At 38.8% G+C, this 22,018-nt stretch overlaps 1 protein-coding gene across 4 annotated transcripts in view; it reads right to left on the bottom strand.

Moving 5' to 3' along the window:
* LOC149323649 (cell surface hyaluronidase CEMIP2-like) overlaps positions 1-22,018 on the bottom strand; it is an 80,066-nt gene that overhangs the window by 39,600 nt on the left and 18,448 nt on the right. For all 4 annotated transcript variants that reach the window (XM_089490599.1, XM_089490589.1, XM_089490607.1 and 1 more), the window contains exons 3-6: positions 20,258-20,398; positions 16,594-17,155; positions 7,547-7,713; positions 5,086-5,274 (exon numbers count right to left, since the gene is read on the bottom strand). In XM_089490599.1, coding sequence (XP_089346725.1) covers positions 5,086-5,274; positions 7,547-7,713; positions 16,594-17,155; positions 20,258-20,398 — 1,059 coding nt within the window. The remainder of the gene's footprint in view (positions 1-5,085; positions 5,275-7,546; positions 7,714-16,593; positions 17,156-20,257; positions 20,399-22,018) is intronic.

A 22,018-nucleotide genomic window follows, 5' to 3' on the forward strand; every position in this document is an offset into this window, starting at 1 on the left:
TAACTAATAGAAGAAATTGTACTACACTGAACCTTTAAGTTACAAATCATTCTTCCTGAAAGTGTGTATCTAACTTTTTCAACTGACTATGTAAGTCTTGTAAAACTTTATAAGAACCACAGAACCACAGAGTTGGAAGAGACCATAAGGGCCCCCCAGTCCAACCCCATTCTGTCATGCAAGAAGACACAGTCAAAGCACTTCCAACAGATGGACATCCAGACTCTGTTTAAAATTTCCAAAGAAGGAGACTCCACCACTTTCTGAGCTAGCGTGTTCCACTGTGGAAGTTCTTCATATTTAGGTAGAATCATTTTTCTTGCAATCTGAATCCATTGCACCCTGTCTTAATCTCTGGAACAGCAGAAAACAAGCTTGGTCAATTCTCAGTGCAACATCCCTTCAAATATTTAAACATGGATATTATGTCACCTTTTAACCTTCTTTTCCTCAGGCTAAACATACCCAACTCCTTAAGTTGCTCTTCATAGGGCACTGTTTCCATATCTTTCACCATTTTGGTTACCTTCCTGTGGACACGCTCCAGTTTGTCGACATCCTTCTTGAATAGTGGTGCCCAGAACTAGACACAGTATTCAAGGTGAGATCTCACAAAAGCAGAAGCAAGTGGCACTATTACTATCCTCAATCTAGGCACAATACTCCTATTGACACATGGGCTTTATTAGCTGCTGCATCACATGGGTAAGTCATGTTCTTCTGGTCACATACAAAAAAGCCTATGGTGTATTGGGACCAGGCTCAAAGGGTTGAAGCCTTAGTCACTAATTAGCAGAGGCTATGACATTATATCCCTCCCTCACCCAGATTCCGCTGTTCCTTCTAAGTTTAGCTTTAGTTCTCATGTTAGTCCACATCCTTCTTGAATTGGATTTTCCTAGAAACGATGTATTGCAAAATTCCGCTGTTCCTTCTAAGTTTAGCTTTAGTCCTCATATTAGTCCACATCCTTCTTGAATTGGATTTTCCCAGAAACGATACCAGCCTATTGTATTCCAAAGTATTTTGGGGTGGAAGATGGAGCAAGGACAGCTAGAATGGTACTGTGGTTGGACTGTTGGACTACCATTCTGGGAGACTACAGTTTGTACAGCCAAGACTACCTAAGTGGCAAATCATATTCTCTCAGCCTAAGAGGAAGGTAATGGAAAACATCCTCTCAGTAAATCTTGCCAAGAAAATCCCATAATAGGTTCACTTTAGGGTTACCAAAAGACAGAGTTGACTTACAGGCACATAACAACAACGGGCAAGACCCATTTGCTTTGAAGAAGAAGAAGAAGAAGAAGAAGAAGAAGAAGAAGAAGAAGAAGAAGAAGAAGGAGGAGAAGAATCTGGTAAAAACAAAAACTGCGAAAAATAACTAAATATGTATACAGATAAACAGAGCCACTTGCATTTTTAGACTGTTCCTAGGGGTGTCACTATCAGGACAGCTGTGATGAGGCCCTACTCTTCCAATATAGCTTTACTAATGGCTACTTCATACTGAACTGTTCAAGAGCCATAATTTCCAACCCCCAACATATATTCTGTGCAAATTGTTTCAAACAAACTTAACACATAATTAACTTATAGTACCATGCAAACCTAAAATGAAAATAAGGAATACACATAATGTAGACTGTAGTTTAATGTAGAAAGACACTAACTCGTGATGTTTTAACAGCTCAAGTGAAGTTGATTCGTTGCACCAAAGCCCAGCAAGACTGTACATGCCTGAGAAGTAGGAAGGGATGAGGCTCTTGACAGGTTTTTGGAACAGTGAAGGAAACTGGATATTAAAGGAACAGAAAGCTGAGGAACTGCTTCCATATGGGAATAATTTGCTTGTTCATGAGAGAGAGAGTTGGCACAAGCTTTCTGCAGATGCTGAAGTTTGAGGACTTAGAGAAGCAGAGAATAAAATTTCACTAGTAAGATGAAGAGGTCTGTATTTCAAGCAGAAGGGGCAGCATGCATAAACGTTTTCCATGGAGAATACTCAGGATTCATTCATATGGTACTAAAGGCACAGTCCTTGAGAAGAAAAAGAAATTTCTATGCAGGCAGTTCTCATAACATTATGTTATGCACTCCTTTAAATCATGGAAAATTTACTTGGGGGGGGGGGCCTATAACTTCCCAAATCCCCAGCCAGCATGGCATGGCCCACCCCTCAGAAAAACTGCCTAAGCTCTACTTCTCTGCATACACCTGAATTCTTGTGCTACACCAGCCTGCCATCTATCTCCTGCAGTTCTCTGTCCTTAGCCACCACTGTTATCTGCCCTTAGCCACCATTTTGAGTAGCTCTGGAACAGAACTTAGCAAAAATTTTCATTCTCTCATCTGCCTTGGAAAGACATCAGAATTACAGTCCATTGTTATAAAACTTTAAAGCACTCTCTGATGAGTATTTGGTTTCCCTGAGGTGTAGTAACACAGTTTAAGCACTTCTACACAAAAAAGCAGCCATTTATAAAAGAAACATGATGTTCAGGTAATTAGAGGTCCATTTGTATACACACTTACCTGGGAGTATGTGCCACTAAACACAGTAGACATGTGTAAGACAGCATTGTAAGCAGGGCAGAATTTATCAAAGAAAAACAATTAAAAGTTAGGGTCAATTTATGGAGAATTATTGCTAGCTCAGCTTGTGGAATGGCTTGCACACTTCAGACAACACCCTCTACACATGGCAATCATGTTTCCTGTGTATAACCTAGTGTTAATTCTGTAATTTCTCATAGGAAACATAAAATACAACTGACATTATGCCTCCTTCAAATCCTAATTGGGTCATAAATTTCCTAATCAGTCTACAACTGTGTTTAAAGGGCCAGCATCTGCTGCTCACACTTGCAGGAAATGCTAGCTTAATCCTTGTGTACTCAGAAGAAGAATGATTTTGATGCCAGACCAAGGTCTGCTTTATATAAAGTGTACTGAAAAGTTCTTCTGTAATGGTGAAGACATCAGAAATAGCCCACATGATTGCACACATTACCCCTAGCATCTTGTATGCTAATTCTACCCTTCATCCTCAATAGTATTTAATCATTACTTTGGTGTCAATGTAATCAGAACTCTTTCAGACCTTCACCAAGCCACTGAATTATTTAGAATACTTGTTATTTCCACAGTGACCTTACCACCTAACTTTTGTATTCAAACATCTCAAAGCTTCCAAAATGTCACAGTGTGTGTTCTGGCTGTCCCCAGCTAATAAACTGATTTCACCCTCCACTCACATCTCAATGGATCTCAAAAGTTTAAAACATGATTCCCTTAAATAGACAACCATATTTTAAAGGTATTGTCCTAAGAACTTTAATCTATGAAGTAATGTCATGGGGGTTATTGTTTTGTTTTCTTAAGGAAAGAAGCATGATTTTTCCCCCAGAGGTCAGTTCTCTTTTCATCAACGCTGGAATGGACAGCCAAGTCACCAGGGAAAAATTCCCTTTTTGTTTTCCAAGTGGTTTATTTCATGGCCAAGCTACACCACATTTCTTCTGTTTCTCAGAAGAAGTCTTCAAGTAATAACCTAAGAAGAAATGTAACATATCAAGTATACCCACTTTTCTCTCTTAATCACAAACTGCAACCTGCCTCCAAGCTTACTTTGCCTTTAACTATAGTTAAGGTTGGAGGGTAAGGTGTAACAGATAACTCTAAAGAAGGAAAGCTGAAGAAACCTGCCAAGAAAACCCTATGATAGATTTCCCTTAGGATCACCTTAAGTCAGAAACAACTTGATGGCACAAAACAACAATTGTGCACCACAGCACTGCCTATCAGTTTTCTTGCATGAGCTGAAAGTGATGACCTCATGTTTGGTGTTGAAGACACTGAGGATTGTTGTTCATAGGGATCCACACTTCTGCACTGAGAATGATAGAACCGGGACTGTTCAACAGCTCATGGCTACCACAACAACTATGGGGATGTCGCAAGACAACATGAGTCCAGCACTTACAGTAGGGGGCACAATTGATTTTGATTGATCAGTATCTGACAGGAACATGGTGATCTGAAAAAGCAGCAATTTACACTTATCATCTTGTCATAGCTGGATTATCTCCTACTGATGTTTAAACTTTCACGACCTTTTTGATCTCCAGAATAATAAGGGACCTATTAAAATGGTCTGCCCTTGGAAGGTGAAGAATTCCTATAGAGTGTAACGGTGTCTGGGGCATCTTCCTGCCAGTGCAGAAGGTGGTTCTGTCAAAATCTGGTTATTCTGTAGCAGTTGAAATGATCAAGCTATCCCTCTGAGCAGTCTAGATGCCTCCTAGGTTTGCAGCAAGGTGGGAAAAGTGAGGACAGTGGGCTTTGTGAAGCCCACAACTCTGTTCATTACACCTACCAAAAACAGGAAAAGTTTTTTAGCCCCAAATACCTCCTAAACACATGTGATTCTCTCACCATTTTAGCCTTCTGAAACTTTAGTTTGTGAACAGCCTGAACAACTTCAGTAGTTGTGCAGTACAGAAATGTAAGGAATTAATACAACAACTGTGGTTCATGAAGAAAAGAAATGTGACCCTGACAGTTTATTGCAGTGGAGAGATACCCACCTTTTGTCTGCAATGGGAAATACCAAAGGGTTTACCAAGTGCCCCTTGTAGAAATGGCACCAATACTACAGGAGAAAAGGCCAAGAATACAAAGAAATGATGGGTGTCTGCTTGGCTTAGAAAGCAGTCCCAACACAGCTGAGTGCAAAGAAAGTATTTAGGAAATCAGTCCATAAAAGGGGAAGCCATTATTAATAAAAGAGGAAGCTGCAAAAATATGAACAAAACAGATTTTAACTAGATGATATTTATTTCACATCATGGGATCTGAAACTTTCTTTCCATAAGCCTTCAGCTGATAAAGACAATGGTGTGCACGTAATATCAGAGTCAAACAATGATTTTAGACAGGAATAGAAGTTACATTTGCTGAAAAAGCTAGAAAGTCAGAGGACTAGAAAGACAATGCATTAAAATCAGACAGGAGGACAACAAATCATAAGGAAATACAAACCTTGCAGTACATGTTTATAATTGCTTCTCTTCCAGCTCTTACCTCTAACTTTGACTTGGTATTTGTTGCATTCTGGACAAGGAAGCAGGCTGAATTCTTCTGCCTGGTACATAGAATAATCAGTACTTGCGACAACAATTTGGTCTTCAGGATTCCACATACTAACATCTTCTGAGAGATCCAGTATCACTCCATCCACGGCTTCGATCTGGAAACCCCACTTTGGAACACCTTAAATCAGTAAATATATCATTCTCCTGTTGATTTTAGGTATTTAGAACCTGTATTTTGACATGGTTTTAACAAATATACTCATAACTGTTTTACATAAAACAATTAAGTACACATTCAAACCTAATTTGCAAGATCAAAATCCATCACATGGTGCTAAAGGTGGCATCCACTGCCAATGAACAGAGTGCCAAAATGAAGGTAGGATTTCCTTTACATGTATGAGACTCCCAAAATTTTATATAAAAAGGACATATTTAATTAATTTATTTATATCCCACCTTTCTCCTTACATGGGACAGAACTCATGGTGAATTACAACATGGGGTGGTGGGAGCCAAACCATTTCCCCCTGATAAATGCTGTATAGAAACTATTATATGGAAGCTATTAAAAGACCTGTCCCTAATTAAGCAGCCCTTGGGGAAGAACAGAGAAAATCAATTTGGTGGGAATCATCCATCAATCAGCTGCCACGGATTGCAATTGAAGCCCTCAGTTCCTCCCAGTTATTCCAAGTGGTCTCCCACCTTATCCATCAGGCCTATTTAACAACATGAGTTGCTTAGTGGAGTTGTTCCTTAACATGTGACTGAAGAGAGGCAATTGTGAACTGGCTTCATAGTCAGCCCCTGAAAATCTCTCCTATTTGTCTCTCTGTAGCACTATAGTGGTACCAGATTCAGTTTCAAGGTTGGCAATACAGCATGAGGAAGAGAGCTATATCCTTCTTCCCATACTGTCCTGATCACATAAGGAGTCTCTTTCATTATTCTCCTGCAACCACCATTTCTCTTTTGTATGTGCACACACACAACTGCTTCACTTGGGAAAAAGGAGAAACTAAGTTCCTACCATATGTCCTCATGAACCCCAAACTTCTTATTTATCATTACAGCAGACCCTTGGTATCTGCTTGGGTTTGGACAACCTCTATTTTAACCCGTTTTCCGATATATTTTACTGTTGTGTTTTAACATGTACCCTTATTATTGTTTACTTTAGATTGTATGCCTCAGGCAGGTCTTTATTTTTAAATTAACTGATTATGTACAGCGCAGTGTAAATTTATGGCACTTTATAAATAAACTATCATCATCATCATCATCACCGTCATCTAGGCTTCCCCATAGATACTAAAATCCATTGGTGCTCAACTTTCATTAAATAGTAGTAAAATAGTGTTCCATACATTAAATGGCAAAATCAAGGGTTTTTTTTTTGGGGGGGGGGAACACACACACACACACACACACACACACACATGCGAATACTGTATTTTCAAGCGGTGGATGGCTGAATCCATGGACAAAGAATCCATGGACACGGAGCGCCGGCTGTATTTGGAAATTAGAACAAACAGGGAAGAAGAGCTTCCATATCATAACTGGGAACTAGGAAAAAGAAAACAAAGCTCAAGGATGCTGAGCATCCACATCCGAAGCACATGTTCTCTGACAAAAATAGATGTTATTGCTTAATATAGATAAAGAAGTGTAAATTTCTAGATTGGCCAGGTATCAAACATCATTAGGGATGAACCTCTAGTTTTTCTTGTATTTGCCAGGCAGCAGTATAACAACCTTTTTTTAAAAAAAAAATGTTGGATGGACCAGAATAGGAATGCATTTCTTTCTAAAATATATTTGGTGCCAGGTAATTACTCTTCCAGTACATTAAAGACAGAGTTGCCAAGACCACAGTTTCCTTTTCCTGCTCAAAGCTAAGAAGGTGGCTAAGGACACATTGCAATAGCTATACTCTTCTGTACACAAAAAAGTATTTCTTAACCAACTTCAGTTACTGTGGCTAGTAAACACTTTAGACCAAGAATGTATTTTTTACTCTGTAAAAGCTACTAGGCAGTTTCTACAGAAACACCTTTCTAAGGTACATTTTAAAAGTTTTAAAATGTTATCTTGTAAAGGAATCAAAAAGGAAATAATGCAAAACTGTAACATGCTCAAAAGCATGAGAACTTTTACCATTAGCAGCAGGCCAATCTATGCTTTCATCTCAATATCTTTTATTATCTTTGCCTATAAACACAGGGATAGAAAAATATAATCTACATTTTCTTTAAATCTGAATTTTTTTTTACTCTGGAGCTCATAGAATGTTTGGCTTCAAACCAGATCATAACACACATGAAACACACAGATGCACAGCAGTAAGGTATGGTTGGAGCTAAGCAGTTCCAGCTGCAGAAGACAGATGAAAATGGTTTCATTGCCTGGTTTTGTTTTTTAAAAAGAAGAAACTATACACTTACCATCAATCCACTCACTGAAAGCTCTCACAGCAAACCTCTGGCCATCCAGTGTAACAAATTCTCTTTGTGCAATTGCTTTGTCTGTATTATGGTTTACATAGTCTTTCACAGACTCATTGCAAGACAACTGTCCACCACCAATTACGCCAACTAAAGCCCAAGCCTGCCTGTGAAGAATAAAACACAAGAATAAACACAAAGTCTTCCTTAGAACACAGCTTTTGAAAAGTAGCCATTTGTTTTTGTTATGGGTGCTGTAGTCAACTCCAGCTTCTGGCAACCTATCCTAGGGTTCTCTTGGCTGGATTTATACAGAGGAGGTTTGCCACTGCATTCCTCTTGGGCTGAGTGTGTGAATACCCGAAGGTCACCCAGAGGGTTTCCATGGCTGAGCGGAGATTTGAACCTCAGTCTCCCAGAGTTCCAGTCCAACACTCAAACCACTATACCACAGTGGCTTTACAAAAGTAAAAAGAAAACACAGGTTGAGCCTCCCTTATCCAGAATTCTACAAGCCAAAATAATCCAAAAACCAAAACTTTTTTCACAGGATTCTGAGACAGTGACACCTTTGCTTTCTGATGGTTTAGTGTACATCAACTTTGTTTCATGCACAAAATTATTAAAAATATTATGTATAAAATTACATTTAGGCTATGTTTATAAGATGCATATGAAACATAAATGAATCTTGTGTTTAGACTTAGGTCCCATCTCCAAGATATCTCATTAAGCAAATATATGCAAATACAGGTATTCCAAAATTAAAAACAAAAACAAATTGAAATCCAAAACACTTCTGATCCTAAGCATTTTGGATAAGGGAGACTCAACACCTATTGCAATTTTGTTGCTGTTAACTGCAACCCTGTCAATGAGACGTCTTCAAGCCTCCTATCCTCTACCTCCCTGTATTCCAAAATTTAAAAAAACAAAAAGCAAATCTGAAATCCAAAATGCTTCTAGTTCCAAGCATTTTGGATAAGGGAGGCTCAACATGTATTGCAATTAGCGCACTCCAATATTAATGTGTGCCAATAAAGGCACCAGATCCTGTGTGATGTTGGAAGGGTCAGCTCTGGTTAGTACTTGGATGGAAGGCTACCAATGAATAGCAAGTGCTGTAGGTAATCTTTCAAAAGACGCAACTGATTTGATTGATGACCTGAAGGTGCATGCAGTTGCGCGTGCGCGCACACACACACATAACTAATGGGGAGAGGAAAGATTGATTTATTGTGTATCATTTACCAAGTCAAACTTGATCAAAATTTCCTACCATGGTAGAACTTAAATGTGGGCCTCTACATCTTTCAAAAAGCTCTTAGATAGGCTTAAAATGAAGATCAGAGGGGAGGGAGTGGGTAGTAACAGTGCCCAGAGCCTTGCTGATAACAGATTGCCAAGGCTGCAGCTGGACATTTTAGTAGGCTGGCATACAGCCTTCATTGTAGACACTCCATAAATTACTTGTTCAAGGTCAGAAACCAAGCCAAGATCCACCTCTGCACTTTCTTCAGTAACTCCTACCTTGAAAAACTATACTGCACTGACACTGCATTCATGCCTTTATGGTTACTCCTCATTTTCCTCCTATTAGCTCTAATCTAAGCCAGCCCTGAGTTGACAGCACTGAAGCCAAGGGATTTCATTCTCTTCCTACCACCCCTCTTTTCCTTCAAGTTGCATGCCAACTGGTATCAACATTTCCAGCAATTATTTCATTTAGGACTTCCAAAACTGGTGAGCTAAATTTAAGGAGCACAAGCATATCCAAGAAAGCTCTTGCTTCTTTTTGTAAGCACTCTGTTATGTGTGCACTTTTAAGAAAGCATACAGAGATACTATTTTAACAAACAAAAAAGTTACTTCTAACATGCCAAATACATCTGTATCACATATAGACCAATGCTATTTGTGCTCAAGAATTTTTGCTAGGATGCCTACCCCGAGGCCTGGCATTAACCCAACATTTCCTCCAACATTTCACAGATAAAAACTGGGACATGTGTGGTCAAACAACATCACAGTGTGGTCAAATTTGAAACAAGTTATTACTCATGTCTAGAAATTTTAGTCAAAAAAATTGACCCCCAAAAAATGGGTCAACTTATCCACATGTCAATGTAAGTACTGTACTTTAACTATTATAAAAAAAAACCACAATTCCCTTCTCCATCCAGCCTTTACGGTGAGCATAGGCATTTATGCCTGCCAGAATTTTGTAAATTCTTTGGCATTGTTTTCCTTTGCTTCATCCTTTACATCCTTGGTTACATGCCGCTAGGTTACCCTCGATTTATCGATGGATCATATCGAAATCCATAATTTTGGCCCCAAAACCTGCCCTCGATTTATCGATGAGGTCAACTTATAGTCAAGTATATACATTAATAAGGAAGAACACACAAGTTGGGAAATGATGCAACAGTTTACTTCTATTTGAGTCTACTGGGCAAGATTCCACTCTCCCTTCTTTCCCTACTAAGTTAACTGAGTGCAAATGACTTTTGCACTTGAATATTTGCAGCAATCGAAATAAGCTGAGAAAAAAGTGAGAAAGTGGAAGGAAGAGAAGGAAACTGGGACATTTTAAAAGCATCTGAAAAAAGTATTAAAATTTTAATAGGGACTGTTCTTGCCAAATTGGAACAGTTGGAGGTTAATGTACTGGTCATTCACTGTACTGGATTCTAAATAAGTGATTCTGTGGTGTGGTGTGATGTGGTGTGGAAAGGACATAGGAGTGGCAACGCTAGTCTTCTTCCCTTCCAAGATGAAACCAATAAGCATTGTAGAAGGCTAAGCTCAAAAGCACAATTTCTTAAATGAATATGACTGCATGACCCTCACACCATTTCACATAGAAGTGCCAGGGGTGGGGAAAAGGTACCAACTAACCAGAGCTTGAAAAGGTTACCTTCTAGATTATAAAAGAACCTTCCTTGTGCCAAAGCTGAAGTTCAAAAAAGTGTTTTTTTCAATCTCTGCCTCTTTCAGGTAGGCAGAAACTACCTTCAAGCAGCTCCCATGCCATCCCTCCCACATTCACCCACACAAAAAATAGAAGACAAGGGAAGGTCAGCATTCAAATTACAGTACAACAGGGAAGCACTACCCAATGACTCATGGTCAGAATAAAAAAAGTCTCACATTATGCAATCATAGCAATTTGATCCCACCTATCTGTCATGCTTATGGAATTCTGTGATTTGTAATTTAGTGAGATATTTAGAATCTCCTGTCAAAATGCTCTAGTGCACCACCAAGCTACAAATCGCAGGATTTTGTCCAAATCAGCCATGGCAGTTAAAGTGCAATTGGAAACACAGTGAACATAGAAGTCATTAGGTGCAACACTGAGTATTTTTAGGACATTCTAAAATTTATTTTAAATGATTTAAATGCACATTTTCTGCAATCTAATGCTTTGCTTTTCAGGGCAGAGAATGTGAATTCTGACAGTGCTATCATATTTATACAGTATGGATTATCTTGTTTTTTAGTTGGAGAGAAAGGAGAGGCTGCCAGTGAAAGCTTCTAGGCAATTTCTCCAGATTCAAGATTAAAAGTTGGCTTACCTTATTAACAATAGTCATGGTTTTTTAAAAAAAATAAATTACTTATTTTTAGAAATACCAGGATAACTTATAACCAGTTGAACAGACTGGCAGCCATATACAAGCCTTCATTCAACACTGTATCATTTAAAAATCATGATTATGTACTACAAGAATACACCTGCCAGGGCCTTAACTATTTCTGTTTTGCATTTTGAATTCTCCTAATGTTCCAGCAACACTGCACACATGCATATGCACTCAGCATACCATGGACACATGCAAACACCCCACAGTGCCAATTCCACTGTACAAGGCTGGGAAATGTGCACATCTCTGGACACTGGACTACAACTGATATCAATCCTAGCCAGCATGGCCAATGGTGAGGCATGCTGGGAGATGCAACCCAACAAAATCTAATGAGTGACATTTCCCATACTTGCACTGTAAAAGATGATCTTACACTGGCATAGATAAAGATTCTGGCTTCTAAGTAGAGAAAAAAACCTCAGCATGGAGAAAGAAAGAAAGTGAAACAAGTTCAGCACTGTGAATTAGGCACTGCGCCTCACAGGGCTAGGATTAGCCAGCCAGGAGATAAGGGAAGCAACAGGGCCTCTGATATTTCCTTTTCATTTAGGTCTCTTAGGTTTCCTGTTCATTTATCCCTGACTAGTTTTACCTATCAAACGTCTAACTGACTAGGAACTGCAGATATATTCAAACCAGGTCACATCAGTTCCAGTCCTGAGTGGTCTGTTTGTCAACAGCTTTGAAAAATAAGGACTGCCTCTCAAATACCTGCTTGGCTCCTTTCCTTTAGCCCTCAATTCCTGTCCAGTCATGCCTTCTTGACTTATATGGGATGCCTGTTCATGCCAGCCAGGCCACAGCTCCAGCTCCAGCTCCAAAGCAAGTAATGTTAGCCAACAAACAGGACAGCTCCCATGACAGTGGGAAAGTGAATCCACTCTGGGATTTCAGTGAGGATTTTAAAAAGAATTCTCCAATTTAGGGAAGTTTAGATTAAAGTCCAGAGTAGATTACCCTTTTCACTGACACAGAGGTCACCAGCTGCCACTGGCCAGCAGACAAGAAAGGTTTCTGTGTATCTGAAAGATACCAAATATGCAAGGCTCAAATATAATAAACAAATAAATAAATGAAGAAAAATGATGAAAGGCAAAGAGACAGACAGATGGAAAGCGAGGAAAAGAGAATGTGCTCAGAGCTGCTTCTATTCCTTCTGTCTTTTGTCCTTACCTGCTCCTCACCAAGCACTAATCTTCCATTTTTCAAATCAACCTGCACTGCTTCTACCTATTACTGGAAACTCGAATCACTTATATGCAACATAACACACTTGTTTGCCATCATGTTATCCTGAAATTAGTTCTGGATGTATATCCCAGTATATTCCAGACCACATTTATAACTTCCTTTTGTTTATTTATTTATATTTATTCATTCTATAGTGTTGATTTAAGGCTGGTGATTTATAAGTTGTAGAATCCACCAAGTAATACTCTTCCATAACTTTATCTTTTAAGAACGGAGGAAGGTATTTGCAGACAGTAAACTTGTGGTTAACCTCCATCTACTCGCCTTTGACAAAGGGGATGGTTAGTCTGTCATCTTTCTTGAGAAGGGAAGTCTAATTTTTAGAATGTCCCTAAGCAACCATTTTATTAAAAAACTTGTGTTCTAGCACAGCTGTGCAATGGGCATTTTAAAAGTATAAAAAACCCAAATGGTCACATGCCATCGCATGAAGTGATCTCTCCCTAACAAAGGAAGCTATGATCTCACAAAAGATATAGACATCTTGGATCTCAGAGGAAGTACCTTTTTGCATTACTAATCTAATTCAAATTTTATCTCCTGGACTTTGGAATACTTTGTTCCTACTGTCACTGGGCCTGGAGGGACCAGCTTGCATAGATATCCCTCCACAATATTTCAACACAGAACAACACACACCAACACCTTGGCAAAAGGCAGGGTGTGACTAACATCACCATTTATTTTTTTCTCTTGTATGATTTTTAACACCTTTGCCTGATGAAAAAGCCAGTGGAGCTTTGCAAGTTTACATCATGTATTTTGTGCATTTTGGTTGCTCAAATAAAGGTATCACTGCTTTGTGGATTTTTGAAGTTATTATATTTTGCTACATGGCCAACATGGCTATCCCTGAATATGGTTGTATCAATGGAATTGATGTGAACTAATCTAAAACTAATGCGACCCAACAAGAGTTTATCTGGTTTACCCAGGCCATCAAGCATTCTCACAAAGTGAAAAGACTTTGGCTTGTACCATTTTATCTTGCTATAAACACAAAGGGTAAAAGACATTTGACCTTTCAAAGTCTCCCCCCTTGTCCTACAGTTGCACTATGCCTTGGTATCATGTGTTTCATTGCATTATAAATACAGGGAATAAGCCCTTTATTCATTAACTTTGCATGAAAACATCATGTGCAAAATCAACACTGACACAGGAGTACCCTGAAAACTAGTGGGGCTTCAGTGCATAAGTCTTTCCTGGTCTCCTGAAGAATCAGACCATTTCTCCTGATAAATTTTTCCTCTGCCTTAGAAGGAGAAATTAGCATTTTGGCAGAACTATGCAATGGAGAGCCTGTATTAGGGTATGTGTGGCTGGCTGGCTGGCTAGTGGAAGAGGAACTAAGTTAAGGTGAGATGAAATCTGGGGGGATGGGTGGGGTTTCCGCTTGTCTGAGGAGGAAAAGGCCTGACAGGAAAGAGTTGAAGGAAATTAGAAAGAAAAGTAGGGGACCCAAAAGGAAAGGTGAAATAAATACCCAGCCTGGATGTTGTAGCTCTCTGGTCTGCATTTAGAGTAAGCCCCAAGACAGACATTGCAAATTTACTGACTGACTCTTCCAAGGGCTGCAGGTATCGAGTTATTATACAGAGGATTCTGGGACAGACTGGCAACGGTTCACGTTCATTTTTAAAAACATAAAAAACATCTGTCTGTAGGTTCTTTTTCAATTCCTAGGAACGTAGCAGTCTTGAAATTATAGCATACAACTCTAGCCAAAAAAATGCAATATCTGTGTAAAACAGTGCTATTTATGTTTATATAGTTCTGTCTCCTCATGCTTCAAATACAATCACCAGGCACATATTTAAACCATTTTTATCCTGCCTTTCCACAGTAAAGTCTTTCAACAAACAAATAAAATCATCCCAAAATACAATATCCTGCTAAAACAGAGCAACAGTAACATTTTGCAAATCCAGAGATACCAAAATATTAAAGTAAACAATAAAATGTTTGAAATAATAATTTAAAAAAGTTTATCCACCTTCTGAAACCATAGTAGCTAAGGAAATGTTACACAAAGGTTATGCAAAGAAATTCCATGGCTTTTGAAGCAAACTTTATCATCTTAGGCATTGCGCCAAGCAAGGCCTGGATGTTTAGGAAGGCCTTTAGCTGGGTGGGGAAAACCCACCACACACACACACCTAATTATGAATATTTTAAAGCTGTTTTCCTTTCACTGTGGCTTTTCTTTGGTTCCTGGGCTTTATGGGTTGTTGATTTTGGATTTTTTCTCCCATTTTGTTTTTTGATGTTGGCTGGTATTCAGTATCACAGTTAGAGAGGAGTAACCTAGAGTTAGGCATCCATAACTGCTCCATATTCATGATCTATGTGCAGTCACAATCATGGTACTATTGCCACAATTGTAACTGCCCTCCTAAACTTACTTTACCAGGTGCATTGAGTGGAGGTCCATTCTGCTGATGACAGGCACAAGAGCAGATGGCATTTCCACCTTCCTTCCGCTAGTGAGTGAGGGCATGTCAATCAGAAGCAGGATCCCACTGCAAGTCCTTGTTACAGCCTTGCTTGCAGGTAGGAGGAAAATGGAAATGTCATTTTCCTATGCTCCAGTCACCAGCAGAACAGACCTCCTTCTCTCAGTTCAGCTGATGCCTGATGAAGTATGGAGAGATAGAGCCAGGAGACACTACTTAGGGACACATACATAACTAAGCAGGCAATGTAGAATTCTGCCCCTTGGTATATTCTGATTAATGCATTTTGTGGAAGAGGTTTCGCTGTATGTATATTGTAGTAGCCTGCTCTGACACCCCCCCCCTTTTTTTTTTAGACAAAGGGGGATATGTAAGGATGACATTCATGGTCACATCAACAGACATGCACTCATACAACCAGAATCCACCCCCACCCCCCATTCATACCACTATCTACCCCAGCATTCATCCCCCATCCTGTGGGCAAATTAACAGGGGCTTCAGAGGAGGGGGGAAATGTGTGAGGCCCAAATCAGCTAGTAAACCAACCCTACTGTATACAACATTAGAATTTTAAAAGTAAATACATTTTAAATAAAGCTTTCCAGATTTCTCTGCCCACTGATCTCTGAAAGCTGAAAGTTAACCAATCTCAGCATGTTTTATCATTATGCTTGGATTCTATTCCCGTCTTTCCTCTCTTGCAATCACTTTTAACGCCATTCCAGAACAGAGTAAAAGTGAATCAAGGAATGTTAACAGGCATAGCATGCTTTCAAGATCCTTCATAAAACGAATGTAGTTCTAAATGATTTTATGTGGCTACTTCTCCAAGACTGCATGCACGCAACAGTATATAACAAATCCATCTGCTATTTTTGTTGTGCACATATATGTGGAGAGAACCAACTACAGTAGTGCTGATTGTCTTGTGTGCTATGAAGATAAAGAACTTGATTTCATAGTATTAACCTATTAAAATATACTTCCAAAGAACTGAGATTGTACTGTGTGTGTGTGTGTGTGTGTGTGTGTGTGTGTGTGTGTGTATTAAAAAGGGCCAAGGGCTTCCTCCCTCCCCCCACAGATCACCACATACTTCAATATCCAGCACCAAACAGATGCTTTCCCCCCTCTTCTTGCAATACTTTGCAGTACTAAAAACTTCTTCAAGGGGATTTTCTACCTCTGGAACTATTCTGAGGATTGAAAAAGGGAGAGTGGGCTGCCAAGTCAGACAGAAATATCAAAGTCCTGTGGAAGTTAAAACTGGCCTTAGTTCCCCACACCTAGCCAAAGATTCTTCAATATTATTAGGTCAGTATTGGAATGATTCGTTGAATATGGCAATGAGGTATTGTGATAATGAAGAGTCCTCTCATTATTACAGCCTTTTCCCCAGATCACAAAGGGTTAAATGTGTGGGTGGTACGACTGCATTTTAATGAGGCTCAGCGAGATAGCAATTGCCATTGATATGGGCAGATAGGTTCAGAAATACTACATGGAAAAGCTTTCTTATGGCACTTCTGCAAGATATATTCAGATGAGTTTAACCCACCACATGTACAGTATATGTTTGCATGAGCTGAGAACAGCAGAATTGACCTCTGAATACAATTTTCAGATAAGACTGTTTTTGTAAAAGCACAGAAATAAGTGTTTTGTTTTTGTTTTTTCTTTTTACCTATAACTCAATCCTTTGATGAGCTTACTTCCCAGGAGATTCTGTATGGTTGTTTTGGTTTCATCCAGTAGGTTTTTAGCAGCGGAGTCTCCCACAGCAATAGCAACAATTCGGCCAATATCTTGGGCTTTTAGAAAATCCTGAAGTTTCCTGCTATCATTTTGAGATTCGTGAGTATCAAACCTCTCTGCAGATAAAACTTGTGCAGTGTCCTGGTCAATGACTCTCACATTTAGACCTCGGAAAAACTCCTTTTCAAATGTATATGAACCAGAGGCCAGCCCTGAAGAATATACAGTCTTTGACAGAGAAGTCCACGCTAACTTCTGAGATCCATGCAATTCCAGTGTTCCACCAGGGCCCACACCCACAAATTTTTCGCCAAATGTTGGCACATAATCACCTTCATCCTTTTTGCCATACAAGATGATTGTTGCTTTGGATTTATAACGGCATTTCTCTGCTCCAATATGAAGCGCTCCACCATCCTTTATCAGGATAAAATGTGTTTGTAGTGTAATATTTCTGGATCCTTTTTCATCATCACCAAAGACAAGCAATCCTGCAGGAAACAATATTTGGGGAAGTAAGCAATCACTCAAGTAGCATCTGAGTATATTTTATGGAATAACATTTTGCTCTGATGCAAAATACAAACCAATTTACCAGCAAGGCTACTGAAATGTGAGTGAATGCTTGATCTCAATATACAACTTTTTTCAGATGGAAAATTATCAAAGTTAGGTAAATCCAATGTCAGTCCTACTTTGAGCAGACACACTGAAATTAAAGACACTGAATTATGACTAATAAGTTCCATTCGTTTTAATGGATCTACAGTACTTTAAGCAGGGTGACACTGGATGTAACCCAGCATCCTAGCTATAATGTGGGATACTGGAACAAAGAGAAATATAAAGAACAAAGAGGGTGTTTGAGAAGCTGACTAAAGCATTCTGCACTGCTTCCCACAAGCCTGATCATGTCCTTCCAAAGCTACCAACTAAATCCTGCTGTGCCAGGCTTCTAAAATGTTGATGACTGAGCAGTATTTTTAATTTGTTTATATTTGATACACTTGGCACAGTGGCAGGAAATGTACAAAAAGAATCCAGACGGTAATAAAAGCTGAAAACAGACTACATCAACAATGTAACAAAATAATCATGAGAGCTAGACAGGAAAGTTATGCAGATGTATAGACTTCTATTAAAGGAGGAAGAGAGTAAGATGACAGTTGTAACAGTAACATAGCCATGTTTTCTTTTCTCTGGGATTGACAGGCACTATAAAAATGGTCAGAATGTAAAAGAAACAGCTACTGACATAGTGCCACAACTGTTTTCAGGCTGATTTTTTTTTTTTCAGTTTTATGAAACTTTGGAAAAGTTATTTGTGTGAGAGAGAAAAATAGATGGATGATGCCACTCAGTAAAATAATGCTTGGGGAGAAATCCTTGCTCCATATGGCAATGATGCCAACTTTCTTAAACTAATATTACATTTCTGCTCAAAAAAAAATTCCATTGTTCTTTTCTCAAAACAGTCTTATATTGTGAGGCTGTTTCTCTCTGCTGTACAGGAAGTAAACTGGGAGGAAACTTCCTTTTGGAAGAACTGATTTCAAATGTTTGTTCTGTCCTTGTTATTCAAGCTCTGTCTGTTCTCATTCCACTAACACTTGATTTAAATATAAACAACTCCCAAGTTGTACAGCAACCTTTACAAATGAGTATGTCATTTACAGGACAATAGTTGTCATTTCTCGGAACTCTATTGAAAACCACAATTTCAGTGTGAAGGATATAGTCCTCCCTTGTGTTCCAGACAGCATTTACAGTAAGAAAAATTACTGGGACATGATGACAGAATAGCAACTTGGCAATGATCCTGTTCACAAAACTATTTTAATCAAATAAATGGTTTCTCATGCCCACTTTAGTCACTTGAGGCTATGAAATACCACACACCACCCAAGTCAAATGGGATTTTACCTTTTTTGAAAAAATGTGATCTTCTAGGTAGCACTTACAAAATTCAATAATATATGCATTACATTGCTAAATGCAAATTGTTTTATGGCACCTGCTCCATTCAGATACTAAGTGGAGTTGAGATGGAAATAACAGCACAAGATCTAAAAAGAGATGTCAAGCCTGCTGAGCCCTGCCCCTTTCCCACACTCTGTTCCTGGAGGTCCAATTCTGATCCTAAAAGCAAATGAGGCTAGGCAGAAAAGTGCTTGCTATAACTAAACTCCCTAAAGTAAGATGGGGCAAAATTATTTTCCTTTCATTCAGGAGTAAATTTTAGGCAGAATGTAGGCTTCTCATACATCTTCTCTGTGTTGTACATGAATACAGCAGGTATATGAATAAAGATAGTTTGCCTTGTCTAGTTCAGGTTGGTCTACAGTAATGGAGAAACTATATGGCTCTTCGGATGTAGCTTGGCTGCAAACATGCCAGCCAACCTACATAGCCAATAATTAGTCACAACAAAAGATGAAGTCCAGTAAAATCGGGCAGGTTACACATTCTGTACCAAGACATGACTGTTTAAACAGGCTGGACTCAAGGGCCGATGGGGCCCCTTCCAAGTCAATTATTCTATTATGCTGTGTATAATAGAATAAAAGTATAGAGCAGTCTTTTCCAATGCGGTTGGCTTTCAGACATTCTGCACTACAAATTCCATCATCCCTACCCACTAGCTGGGGCTGGAAGGTGTTATAATCACAAGGCACCAAGCTGAGGAAAGCTGGTACTGACAGGGAAGGCTTTTTTAACCCCCTGATCAGTTGGCAACCTTAGCAAATAGGGTTACCAACATTTTGATCAGCAGCTGCAGCTGAGCTTTTAGCAACTATCTGCAGCAAACCTTGATTGTGGAACTCCCTACCCAAGGAAGTTAGGCTGTCCCCATCTTTTAGCTTCTGGCAGGCAGCCAAAACAGTGATGTTCTGCATGGCACTCAGTGTTTAAAATCACTGTTTTCTCTGTTTCAAAACTGGATTCTGGGGTTATTATTACATTGCTTTTATGACTTTTTAGAGAGTATTTTAATGGGTTTTTAAAATGTTTTTATCTTTGTACTGTTTTAATTGCTTTTTATTTGTTTATTGCCTTGAGAGCCTTTGTAGGCTGGGAGATAATAAAGAAGTATGTTTGATGACTGATTGTACAGTGGACCCTTGTTATACGTTGGGGTTTGGTTCCAAGATCCCCTGTGGCTAACAAAATCCATGGATGCGCAGGTCCTATTAAATATAACGAAATAGCAAAATGCTGTCTGCTATAAAAATGGAAAATCAAGGTTTGATATTTGAAATTTATACTTTTATTGAACATTTTCAAACCATGGATGCTTGAATCCGTGTATAAAAAATCTGTGTATAAGAAGGGCCGACTGTGTAAGGCCCAGCTCTCCTAAACAATGTACTAGACCTTCCTAACTGTTGTGCTGGGGTGTGTGTGTCTGAGTTAGTAGTGTATGTTTTAATCCAGTTTTACTTTTTTGATTGTTTAATCTTTTTTTAACTTTTCATTTTTGTGAATTTTTACCTATGTGTTTCTTAATTAGTTGTAAACCATTTTGCACCCTAAACAGGAAAAATGCAGGATAGAAATAATGATGACGATGGTGAATCCATGATGGCACATACCCCCATCCTGTATAACTATCGAGTGCACTGTAGCATCCACATTCAGACGAAACAGATCTCCTTGCTGAAGCACAATTTTCTTCTCTTTATCATGTCCAGGATTCCAATTCTTAAGGCGAGGATTCTGATCAGGACAGTTTTCTACAACACAAAAATGATAACAATTAAAGTATTATGTGTATTCTTGAAATTATTTAAATCAACGACTGGTATGTCATTGTTTATGGGCCAGTCATAGTCCCCAAAATCCAACTAACAGCCCTTCCAGAGTTTTTTTTAAAAAAAATTCCTCTGATTTACAGATAATGAACAAAAAAATGTGTGGTAAAAAAAGAGGTATTCTAATATTGTATTTTATATCTGAGCTAAAACACTGGTAAAAATGCACTACAAGTCACAAACCAAGGAAAGAGAAATTAGCAATGTTTGACAAAATTCTGAATTTGTGCTAGGAATAAAGCATACTCTTGGCAGTCCATCTTCATCAATCTGGCTTTCTAACTATCATCAGAAGCTAGTCTGAGATGTAATGTAAGCATATTTGCATAGGAAAACTTTTCTCTTTCTTCATCTGAATTTGAATCAAAGCAGGTAAAATGATCTCTGCCTCCTTCCTTGCAAGTCAATTGACTCTTCTGCCCTTCCTCAGGCTTTCTTAACAGCTTCAGCAGTTGTCACTCAGGTTTCAGACATTCCAATTTAGACTCTGACAAAGTCATGAGAGGGCCTTCTAAGACAGCCCTTTAGAGGTCCCTAGTCAGTGTTAACTTTACTGTCAGCTCTGTTTTCCACATATGACAACTGCTTTAATGTCACTGAAAATTTCCGCTGCTTCATTTTGGTACATATTTCAAAGTAGGTATGGAGACTCTTCATCTAAATAATTCCAGCAGATGAATATGGACACTTCCAGAAATTTACAGACTCATTAGCTGATTTTGCTGATTTCCATCCCTCCTCATCAGTGATTCAATTATTCCATACAGGATACATCATTTGGAATCATTTCAACTGTGAATGCTAAGTCAATGTTGTTTTGCTTCCCCTTTAGAGCCAGTTTTGCAATTGGTTCTAGCTGATTATTAGAAATTGCTTCCTGCTATTAAATGGATTTGACGCGTGCTGACTGAAAGAATTACTTAGGACTACTTAGTTCCTTTTCCTTTCATTGTAAGAGCTTTTATAGTTTAGTTTCTTGGTACACATTCTTTTAAATTTAATTATGTAAAACTGACAGTAATGTGGAATTTATTCCCAATTATTAAGGGCATAATCTGCAATTACATAATCTGGCTACATTATTTATTTTGTAGATTTAATAGCATGCTCTTTAGTGCAAAGATCCCACAAAGCAGCTTAAAGCCCAATATATGCAAATGCATCAGACTGTGGCACAATTTCACAGACATCTGAAAATGAACACCATTCAGGTTCGTGGCAGGTGTTTGTTAGAAACAGAATGCAAAATTAGATGGACCTTTGTTTGACCATTAGGGTTCTTCTTCTCCTTTGATCCCCTAATTGTTTACTTCTTTTCTGTGCACCACCACAGCACAGTGGTTCCACATGCTGGTTTAAGACTTGGAAGATCCAAGGTCAGATCTCCAATGAACCATGAAATTTATGGGGGGCTTTAACAAAATATATTTTATATCTTTTGAGATCAGTACCATTGTTGTTGTAGTTGTTGTGTTTCTGACTTATGGCGACCCTAAGAGGGGCCTATCATGAGGTTTTCTTGGCAAGTTTCTTCAGAGGGGG

This window comes from Sceloporus occidentalis, unplaced genomic scaffold (genome assembly GCF_023333645.1).
Source record: "Sceloporus occidentalis isolate IW3139 unplaced genomic scaffold, rSceOcc1.0.p SCAF_1, whole genome shotgun sequence".
NCBI lineage: Eukaryota > Metazoa > Chordata > Lepidosauria > Squamata > Phrynosomatidae > Sceloporus > Sceloporus occidentalis.